The 11,407-nt window shown below is 49.4% G+C and overlaps 1 protein-coding gene across 1 annotated transcript; it reads left to right on the top strand.

The window, feature by feature from the left end:
- The first annotated feature begins 278 nt into the window (after positions 1-278).
- On the top strand, positions 279-9,068 carry LOC119389515 (acetylcholine receptor subunit alpha-like 1). Its single transcript, XM_037656817.2, has 7 exons — positions 279-718; positions 1,375-1,419; positions 2,330-2,439; positions 3,734-3,914; positions 4,203-4,868; positions 5,631-5,825; positions 6,672-9,068. The coding sequence occupies exons 1-7, from the start codon at positions 455-457 to the stop codon at positions 6,855-6,857; spliced, it is 1,647 nt and encodes a 548-aa protein (XP_037512745.1). The 5' UTR covers positions 279-454; the 3' UTR covers positions 6,858-9,068.
- Positions 9,069-11,407: the final 2,339 nt, after the last annotated feature.

The following is an 11,407-nucleotide window of genomic DNA, read 5'->3' as shown; positions in this document are numbered from 1 at the left end:
GTTCAATTAAGTTTTGCGCATTTGATAAATGACGCGCGAGAAGGCCTGTGGCGCTATACCCGACGTTTACACGTCTACGCAGACGCACGTAGAGACGCAGACGTACACGCCTACGAAGAGAGAGCGAAGCAAACGTGGTGGTGTCCCAACAGTGCTTCGCAGCCGCCTGCCGGCGTGCCGCAGCGCGGCGCTCCCCGAGATTGCCCGTTGGCCGCGCGCAAGGGGCCCTCTCGCCCTGCGGAAGAGGAGGCGTCCGGAAGGGAGGATGCGGAGCGCGTCGGAGGAGGGAGGGCGTCGCCGGCGGCGGAGACGACAGCACGCCGGCGAAGGAGCAGCAGCAGCAGCGGACGCGGTGGCGGCAACGCCGGCGCGGGGACAGCTTGGCCGCCGGGCGCCCAGCAGCGCTCACCAGCAGCTGGCCATGCGGCGAAGTACGTAGGCTGCTGCTGGTGCCATGGGCGAAACCCCGTCGAGGACCACAAGCGTGCCGCCGCCTCCGGCCGCTGCGGGCGGCGGGCCGGCATGGCGGCTCCGGCTGTCGGCGCTCATCGTGGCGCTGCTCAGCTGGCGCACGCCGAGCTGCGCGGCCAACGCGGACACCAAGCGCCTCTACCACGACCTCATCAACGGTTACAGCTCGCTCATCAGGCCCGTGGGCAACAACTCGGACCGGCTCACGGTCAAGATGGGCCTCCGCCTGTCGCAGCTCATCGACGTGGTGAGCTGCGCCATCGATCGCCTCTGCAGCGTATGCACTGTAGTATAAGCAACCCTGTAAAACGCTCGTCCGCGCTGCTGCAAGCTGTCGGCTAGCTGTAGGTTTCCATGTCCGCAAGAACCACTCAGAGAACGTATGCCAGGACGCCTGCCCTCTTATATATGACGGTTTTGTGTGTGATCCGCAGTTGTAAAGGGAGAACATGTTATAGAGAGCTCAGATGTAAGACGAAGTGCACTCACGAAGGCAGGCACTGGTCACTTACTGACTTCGTGCTTACTTGCGTTGTTAGCGGCCGACTTGAGAAAAATGGAGTTTTTATATTAGGACGTAGAAAAATACTCAAGGCATAAATTTATGCTGTTAATGGTATCAAAGGTGTTTGGGGGGGAGGGGGTGCATTGTTCTTAATGTAAACACTATTTGCGCACGAAAGCCTTTGTGACGATGCCTTGTCGGTGATAACGAGATTCCCACTTCTGTTCAGTGTTCATTGTTTATAACACACACACACGCACACATTACTACAGCAAGTAAATTAATGAGTCTTGCTTGGCCAAGCATTAGCTGATCATTCGCAGACGCTCGCGATTTGCCAAGAAGCGTCGAAAAGGTGTGTTGTTGAAAGCACAGATATGTGCATTGCCTCTTTTCAGAATCTCAAGAATCAGATAATGACAACAAACGTATGGGTGGAGCAGGTAAGCATGCACTTTTATTTTTTGATTGCTCCTAAAGGAAAAAGAAAGATGCATCTAGTCGCAGAGATCTTTTCTTATTCGTATAGTCCAATCAACGAGTGCCTCCTTCGTAGGGATTATCTAGATTGTCAGGCACTTGATGGCCAGATTGCTGCGGTGAGAAAAGCTTTGTTTAGCTTCAGGCTTTCTTACACATCAGCGAATCTGATATAGTGTGATAGAGAAGAAAACCTAACCAATGCTGACTGAAGTTTCCTTGATCAATCAATCAATCAATCAATCAATCAATCAATCAATCAATCAATCAATCAATCAATCAATCAATCAATCAATAAATCAATCAATCAATCAATAAATCAATCAATCAATCAATCAATCAATCAATCAATCAATCAATCAATCAATCAATCAATCAATCAATCAATCAATAGTTCATACGAAAGCAGCACTCGAAGCGAACGAAGTCATCTGGAAACGCACCATACATAGCTATGGCCATTCACGCTTCAACAAGCATCCACCGGCTGTCTCGGTTATGTAGCGTGCTAAGCTGGGGTTGAGTTACACACCAGTTATCCAATGTAGAGAGAACCTTCAGTGTGCACTAATTTCTGTCTCTGTGTCCTAATGTAATGATTGTTTGTTGGTAGCTTTTTGCTTACGCTCAGAAGTTAGCGTCTCACGCACTTTTGCACGCTATCTTGTTGGTAACTGTATACACGTACTCTGCAAACAAAAATGCCAGACGAGGTTTCTCTGATCACCTTGCCCTCCCTCCTTGAGTGCTGCAACGCTTATTACTAAATCGCATCAACTAATCTCTCTGCGCAAACTTTATTCACGAATGAAGTCATCGTCAATGCACCAGAAGTGTAGAAAGGTACAGGATTGCTCCATGTTCGCCCTGCAGGAGTGGAATGACTACAAGCTCCGCTGGGACCCGGAAGAGTATGGCGGAGTGACGAAAGTCCACGTACCGGCTGAACAAATATGGCTGCCGGACATTGTTCTTTACAATAAGTGAGTAATTGCACACTTGTTTTTTTCGCAACGAAAACGCTCTGCTACGCCGTGGACAATATTTGCTTGCGTATGCTTATATTTTTAATAGATTTGTTTCTAAGATAAACACATTGCTGAGCGGAGTGACGTAGAAGAGCATTTCGAAAGGTAATCGAATATAGCTGCGTGAATGAGAGCAGCAATCAGAAGCAGCAATTACGTACAATACTACGCAGACAATTAAATAAAAAAAATATCGGAGAATGACACTACTTACCTTTTTGGTTAAGACCCTTCGCCACGGTGGTCTGGTGGATATGGTGCTCGGCTGCCGACCCGCAGGTCGCGGGATCGAATCCCGGCCGCGGCGGCCGCATTTTCGATGGAGGCGAGAATGCTTGAGGCCCGTGTGCTTAGATTTAGGTGCACGTTAAAGATCTCCAGGCGGTCAAAATTTCCGGAGCCTACCACTACGGCGTCTCTCATAATCATATCTCGGTTTTGGGACGTTAAACCCCAACAATTATTATTATTATCCTTGGTTAGGACAGTTGTTTTCACGTTTGTTTATTTGTTGTTGATTTTGCTAAGCATAAAGAACTCTCGACTCTGTCGGAACTAGGAGCTGACTGTGCTGTAGGGAATTAAGACACCTTCGAGAATATGGCTCACTCATTCCAATGTATACTGCTTATGTCCCCCACATTACTTATCAAAGCAGCACCAAGCCCTCTGTCTGTCATTCTGACTCAAATGGACAACATTTCAAGGTTGCACAATGAAACTGGAGTGAAAAGTCATATTTCCTTTTCTCAAATTGTTCGGCATTGATTACATAGGCTTTCCTTTCCCTGTTACCATACGTGCAGTAATAGCAAGTATATAGGTGAATACATCTACACATGTATGGGTATTTAAATACTGAGCCTGCTTTCTGCTGAGTTCAGTTCCTTCATTTTTTTGTCACTTGTAGTTCTGATGAAAGTTCTCTGTAGTTTGCAAAATCTTATGCTTATTAATCCGATCGCCTATATTTTGCGCCTTCTTATGGTTTGTACAATTGCTGAAGGTTTCATAAGTACGACAGTCAAAAAGATATATGATGGTTCGAATGTTAATTATCAGATTTCTGCTCTGTCGTTTTCATTCTACACCTTGGAGTGACTTATGCGCTATAAGACTTCTATGTTACAGCTCACCACAACCATCGATGCCTTTAAGGCGACACTATATCATTTTTTTTTGGATTGCCAGGTTGTGACACCCGTTCTGATAACGTTCGTATCGCCACTGTGCGCGTTTCTTTGGGCAGTGCCGATGGCAACTACGAGGTCACCATCATGACCAAAGCAATTCTCCATTCGGACGGCCTCGTCATCTGGAAACCACCCGCAATCTACAAGAGTTCCTGCGAGATAGACGTGCAATATTTTCCATTTGACCAGCAGACCTGCTTCATGAAGTTTGGATCCTGGACCTACGACGGATACACGGTCAGTGTCTGCCTGCGACACTATGCACAACAATCGAGCTTGCTGATATAGAACACTGGTGTTATTACAACAGTGCTACGCTAGCGTTACACCAGTGTTGCACTAGTGAACATGAGTGTGTTACATTAGTGTAATATAGAACACTAAACTAGCGTTAGACTGCCCGTAGAGAAGCTCACGGGGTTGATATGTAATAAGCTGCGTCTCTTAACAAAGCTACACTAATTATAGCCCCAAGGCCAGCGAAGCAGTTTAGACGTGTGCACATATGGGTCGATGTGCACGCAGGTCGACCTGAAGCACAAACACCAGCGCGACGATTCCAACGACATCGCGGTGGGCATCGACCTGTCCGAGTTCTACCTGAGCGTCGAGTGGGACATCATGGCGGTGCCCGCGCGGCGCAAGGAGAAGTTCTACTCGTGCTGCGAGGAGCCCTTTCCGGACATCACCTTCAACATCACGCTGCGGCGCAAAACCCTGTTCTACACCGTCAACCTGATCATCCCCTGCGTGGCCATCTCTTTCCTCTCCGTGCTCGTCTTCTACCTGCCCTCGGACTCCGGCGAGAAGGTCTCGCTCTCCATCTCCATCATGCTCTCGCTGGGCGTCTTTTTCCTGCTCCTCTCCGAGATCATCCCGCCCACGTCGCTGGCCGTGCCCTTGCTCGGCAAGTACCTGCTCTTCACCATGGTGCTCGTCTCCCTCTCCGTCTTCGTCACCATCGCCGTGCTCAACGTCAACTTCCGCTCGCCGGCGACGCACAAGATGGCGCCCTGGGTCAAGCACGTCTTCCTCAAGGTCCTGCCCCCCGTTCTCCTCATGAAACGGCCCCAAGACGATGATGACGATGACGATGCCAGTGCCATGGGCTTCGATGCCACGCCGTCCGCCGACAACCGAGCTCCGCCGTCTCCTCCGCCGCCGCCGCCACCGCCACCACCGCCGCTACAGGTACGCACGGCACGCGCTTTCTTTGCGACCGATCTTCACTGAACATCGCTGTGCGGGATAGTAGGTCTACACGCTGCGCATTTGCATAAAGCTACGTCGAGGTGGTACTTTACAATGCCTAAGCATTCACACAGCTGCCCTTGTAGGCGTCATCGCGCATCCACAAGCGTATGTAATAAATGCACTTGCATGCATTGACACAAGTCGACATGGCCGTGAATGATTTAATTAGGCATGTACTGCAAGTATTTTATCCTATAGGAAGATGCTTGGAATTAAATGTGATGAAGAATACAGGGCATCTAAAGGCAATTTCATTTTACAGATGAAGGAGTGAACGATGACTTGCTGAACGCTACCGCACACTTTTCGTAAGGTACCCCGAGGTTTCGCCCCAAAAAACTATAGCGCCATTACAAGATATAAATGCATCCAACGAAACGCGTCTTTAACTGGCTACATTTTCTTCAATGCTGCCTCGCGTTCTTTAGACAGCAGTTGTCTATTATTGAGTACGTGGGTCAGTGAGCGAGTAAAATATTTAGTCGTCAAATACAGGTCGTGGGCACTGCTCGGTTCAGAAATGTCGATCAGGCACAGCCAGTGGCTTGTGTCATTCGTGATTCACTGGCTTCAGCGCGAGTCAACAGTTTTGATAGCCTACAGTACGTTTTCCCCTTCGTCGAACCTTCGTAATAGGCGAGAGAAAGAGAAAAGGAAAGGTGGCAGAGAGGTTGACCAGAGGCCCACCGTTGTGCGCAGGAACTGACATTATGCGCGTACCACTCAGCCGAGCCGCCAGAGAGCGGCGGGGACGACGCCTCTCCGCGGGCGTTGCCTTCGCCTCCCGATGGCGGCGCCGACCCTGGACCCCTGCTCGACCAGGACCTGGCCAGGCCCGTCTTCAACGTGCGCTTCATCGCCCAGCACATGGAGAACGCTGACCACTTCGACCAGGTGCGCGTAATGATCCATAACTTGGTGACTATATATCAGTGAATGTCGGTATACGTTGCTTGCCTGTAACAACGGAATTCTGCGGACGCTCTCTATACTTGGAACCGCTTGTTACTGCGCTTAGGGTTGACTCTTCACTGACAGGAAAGAGAGCTTGCATGTTTGAGCATCGCGTTTTAAGAGCGAAGCTGTTCTTAGTCGACTCTTCGCCGGCGCCGGCAGTGTAAAGCTGGTCACGTGGCGTTGCAGTGTGGCGAGAATGAGGCTCGGTAGGAAAGTAAGAGGGCTGCGCCATGCCGAGAGAGGCCTGGCGGAAAGGGGGAAGCCAGTGCCTTGCCGAGAGGGGCGAAGGTGAAGCTTGGTGGAAAGGGCGAACCAATGCGAGGGGCGTCAAGAAGGGCGAGGGTGAGGCTCGGCGGAAAGCGCGTCAGAACCCAGTCGTTTGCGAGAAGTAGGTCAGTTAAGACATTGTTTTGGCCATTGTGGAGTATAAAGGAGGGTGTCGGTTCTTCGGAAGTTAGCTCTTCCACAATGGCCAAAACTACTCGTACTCCTGAGGAAGAAACCGTCCGACGAAGGCAATAGAAAGGCAATAGCCTGACGAAGGGGATAAAGCTTCGCTGCTGGCTTGATTTTTTTTTTGCGAGGTAGATTATGTAGCGGTGGTAGGTAGGCAATTTCGTAATCATCAATGACGAACCGTCAATGGCACTTGTTAGAGAATGCTTGCGAGGGAACTCGTCTCTCGTACACGACGTCCCGATAGCAGCTGCAGCGGCGGGCACATTCGCAACCACCTGATTACGCGTGCAATTAGAAACTTGCCTGTTTCAAACGTGCGCGCAGGTCATAGAAGACTGGCGTTACGTGGCCATGGTCCTGGACCGACTGTTCCTGCTGCTGTTCACGTTCACGTGCGTCGTGGGCTCCGCCTGCATCATCCTCGAGGCGCCCTCGCTGTTCGACGACAAGCTCCCGATTGACATCCTCATGTCCAAGGTGGCACCGCGTCTGCGGCGCATCCACGACTGAGCCTGCCGATATCGGTCGGTCGAAGACGCTTCCTCCACCAGAAGCCCTTCCCGGCATGCCCCCCTTGGCAACCTACGCTTCACGCTCGCTCTGCGAGTCGGACATCGTCAGCCCAATACAGAGGAGTGTGACACGAGTGACGGAAGAGAGTGCGCGACTGCTGTGACAGAGAGACTCGAGACTTTACTGTTTGTAGTGAGCAGAGATGAAACGGGCCACAAATGTGGCCGAAAAGGAAAAAAAAATAAGGAAAGAATACACTGGAGGTGTGGCGATACACTTTAGATATTTTGTACGTTCGCCCGCTTCGTAACGCGAGCCCTAGACGAACAAACAAACAAAAATATTTTGCCGGGGAGGCTTTCTCCTCTCGTCTTTCGCTTTTCATTTTTTCCGAGGGTTTCTAACGCTCTTTCAACGTGGAGTTAAGTAAAATGGTTGCGCGGTTTACGAACAGCGCCGTCGTCCGCCTCGCGTCGTCTTCGTTTTCGCTTGCCACCTTCCCTTTCACGTCCTATGCTCAACTGCTAATGTCACTAACTTCCTCATTTCCTCATCTATTCTCGTTTACTGATTTCGTTTTTAAGTGCGCGAGTTGGCGGGTTGGTACCGACTTTTGAGTTGTCTTTCGTTCATTGTGCTCAGCCCGATGCTGCCTGTAGGTGCGAGTCTGGAAAGTGACACATCCATGTATACCGTTTTTTTCCGTTGCCATCTGTCATGCATTTCGAGACAAGCACGATGCGTCTTAGAATCTTCAGCCTGAAAAAACCTTTTATCCTCCGAGTGAAAGTTGTCAGTGCTTGTAGCAAGCTTGATGTGTGTTACTGTTGATCGCCCCACGTTTGTGTTTATGCCAATACCCATTGTTTTTATTTTTGTTTTTTTCGTCAGCGGAGTCGCCTTGTTGTTACGCGTAGGAACGTGCGCCCGTGGGAGCCGAGATTTCGCTGGACTCGCGCTGAGCGCAGGTCGCCGATTTGACAGCACTTCTTTATCGTAATGAAATGAACCGAAATTAAATGAAAATCCCAATTCATCTAACGGAAAACTTTTTCCGCCGCCCATACGGGAGTGCCAGTTGAAATCCCTATAGCAGGGAAATCGATGAACATCGTAAATCACGACAAGTAAGCAATGATTGAAACTAGTGAACGGGAAAACGTCACTCAAATACGCCTTGCGCAGCACGTCAGGCGCATTAGCTGGGAGCTTGTCGTTTGTTTAAAATTTAAAAAACTGCATGATTAACATAAAAGGAAAGAAAATACTGTTCTCCGGGAGATAAACACTCTCAGTGGGACCCAAAGGGACGGATTGACAACTGTACAAGGCGAACGAAAATAACAAATAATTAGTCAACCCATACTTAACAAATCACGAGCTAGCAAGCCCAGAGGGTACACTTCAGGTTACTTTAGGTCTCATTATTACGATACGGCACCAGAATATAAGATGACACTGAATGACACACAAACACAACGAATCCGAACCAACTGGCCCAATTGTAAGTCCTACTTTAGGACTTCAAGCAGCTCAGGGGCAGCATATAGAAATGTGAGCGTTGATGTACCACTCGTTTGAATATTCTTAGCGTCTACACAACTTAACGTAACACCCGCTCCGGTGGTCTAGTGGTTATGGTGCCCGACTACTGACCCGAAGGTCGCGGGATCGAATCCCGGCCGCATTTCGGTGGAGGCGATATGCTAGGGGCCCGTGTACTTAGATTTAAGTGCACGTCAAAGAACACAACGGGTGGTCAAAATTTCCAGAGCCCTCCACTACGGCGTCCCTCATAATCATATCGTGGTTTTGGGACGTGAAACCCCAGCAATTATTATGTTAGCAACCCAATCATATCGATGACGTGCACTGTCGAATAGACCTGCAGCAGTATCAACCGTGGCTTCAGTGGTGAGCGGCGGCTATGCGCACGCGCACTGCTTGGAGCTGCGGCTGAGCAGCGTGTGACGCGCGATTTCGGCGAGTTCTCCCCGCACTGTGGCGCCGGTGCGAAAAAACGTTCAGCCTGTGCTTAGCCCAGTGGATTGTTGCGTCGTAGCATTTCCGGGATCAAGTTTTTGGCTTCCGGTTTTAAATCTGTGTCGGCGAATGTGAGCTCGTGGCAAAAAACGCAAGCCAGAGGTAGTTGTCTTTGGGAACTATTTCTGTAGCGTTGTTTCCTAATAAAGTGCGTTGCCGTGCTGCTGCGTGCCTTCGTCGTAACTGTTACTACCGCACCATGCTAATAACGGTGGTAAGTGGTTCTATTATTTTTCTTAGAAAGTATGTACACATAAACGAAGGTCAGAAAAAGAAAGTTTTACTGCTATCCGAACTAGGGAGAGAAACAGAGGGGAGGCACTATTTATACACGTGCAAATAGCGACTCAATATCAACTGTCGTTCTCTTGTAGAGAGGCTTCTCCTAAACTGTCACCCGGCCAAGAAAACCGGCACCACTTGGCCTCGTATAGCAGCCAGCGTGCAAGGTTCGACTGATTGACCGAGATCACTCACCCCCACCCCCCCGAACCCCCACCCTCACCCCTAAATATATATATTGAGCAGCGTTTGAACAATGCGTTCACAGAGCTGGAAAGAACAAAGCAGATAGCTGTTGCAAGTGCAAACGTTGCGCTTCTGTCCCCGTCTTCTTGTTGTCTGTGTTGTCACCAACTGGCCCAAACTTCCACTTTGTGCTAGAAAAACCGTAATCGGTTGTCATTGTGAAACGACACGCTTTCTAAGCGTTATCCCATTATTTGTGGACAATCCTTCGTACTGGGCATGCACGTGCAATGGACGATGGCGACCCAGGATGTCGTGAAGTGAATACGGTGACACCAAGTAACAGAGAAAAGCATGGGAAGTAACCCAAAGAATGATAATGGCATTTACTGTCAAAACGCAACGTGAGAAAAAAAATCACCAGCGTAAAACAAGTGGAAAGCAATTAATGAAAGTTCGAACTGTAAAAGGAAACTTGTCCTCCTCGTTGAAGAGAACCGAAGGCATGCTTACGCTGTGATTTGTTAACAAAAGTATTCAGGTATCGAAGTGATGTTTCAGTCAGACGCGATTTTTCAGGCTGCGACGTTCGCACTCTTGGAGAAACTCGTCCAACCCCCCCCCCCCTAATTCACCAAAGAGATCACAGTTTTCCTCGAATAAAGACCTCAGCTTCTATACTCCGTTTCATACATCAAGTGCAGCGATCTGGAGGTTAGCGAGAGTTCTTGCAGTAGATGCGTACGCACCAAGAATTAGTCCAATGATTTTACCACCCGTAATATGCTTTCTTTTCGCCTTTAGGTTGAGTAATAAATGAAGACGCTTTGTGCCTCAGATATAAACAAACCCCGTTTTACGGTTGTCCATAAGTTCTCGACCGCTTAGCGTATCCTTGTTTTCATTTTTTGGTGTTTGTTTTGCAGTCCGTCGCGACGCTAAGAAACTTTACGCGGCGCCTCACGCACACGCCCTCTCTCGGCTCGCACGAGCGTTTACGATGACGATAGCCAAGCGCCAGACGCGCGGACTTGCACATTTCGCTGACCGAACTTCTTGCATAGCTTCCACAGCGTTGCACTTGACGTGTGAAACGGAATGTAATCACACGATAGTTATTCCTCTCACAAAAATATCAAAGCTGACAGACCCAGATGTGACGCATTTTCAGTCTAACTGAAAAAAAGAAATGATGGCTGATCCCTCCGTCATAGGAATCGGTATAACACGAAAGTGAAACGTGTCGTCACAGAAGTAGTTGATTGTTTATAGTGCACTGGTATATGAGAGCTTGTACAATGTCTACTGTTGTTTAGCAGATATAGCACCGCTTGATGTGGACGCATCTCATTCACGTTGACGCCTAGTGGCACATCTCCGTACCGACGACTAACGCCCATGATCATGATTTAACCCTTGCGGTAGCTGAAGTTCTTAACATATACGTGGACACCACATATGGGGTGAATCCCGCGCAAAGATGCCATCATTAAGCACATAATAAACACTGATATTGGATATGCACTCCTTCAAAACGTCGTGAAATGCGAATAGAAACGCTCCGCGCGTCGTGTCTTCCCTCTAGCCTGGCCGTTAATTCTCACAGGGCGAGCGGGGAACGCCGTGCGACTGCCAGGCGAGCGTCGCAGAGCTATTTTTCGATATGGATGGATGCTATGAGCGACGCTCGAGCTAAAGCTGCCACCTCAGGGTCTGTTAAAGCGCATCCGAAATTAAACTTGTAATGGAAATGCGCCGAATGGGACGGTCGTAGCAACGGTGCGTTTTTCTTTTTTCCGGCCTCGTGGCACAGATATGTCACCGCGCCGTTATAAAGGGGAAGCTCATAGCATCCATCCATCCATGCATCCAAGAGCACTCTGAGAGGAAAGTGTGAAAGATCAAAGGCGCGTTCATGTAGACTCCGTAATGTGTTTGGCGGTAGCTCAGTGGGCTAAACGCCCGCCAGCCATCGTCGCGAACGGAGAGGTCATGGGTTCGACTCCCGTCAACGGAACTTTTTCTTATAGTCTTTT

The sequence above is a fragment of the Rhipicephalus sanguineus genome, chromosome 4, assembly GCF_013339695.2.
Source record: "Rhipicephalus sanguineus isolate Rsan-2018 chromosome 4, BIME_Rsan_1.4, whole genome shotgun sequence".
NCBI lineage: Eukaryota > Metazoa > Arthropoda > Arachnida > Ixodida > Ixodidae > Rhipicephalus > Rhipicephalus sanguineus.
The sequence above is the reverse complement of the archived record's forward strand: the minus strand, read 5'-3'. Positions and strand labels throughout refer to the sequence as shown.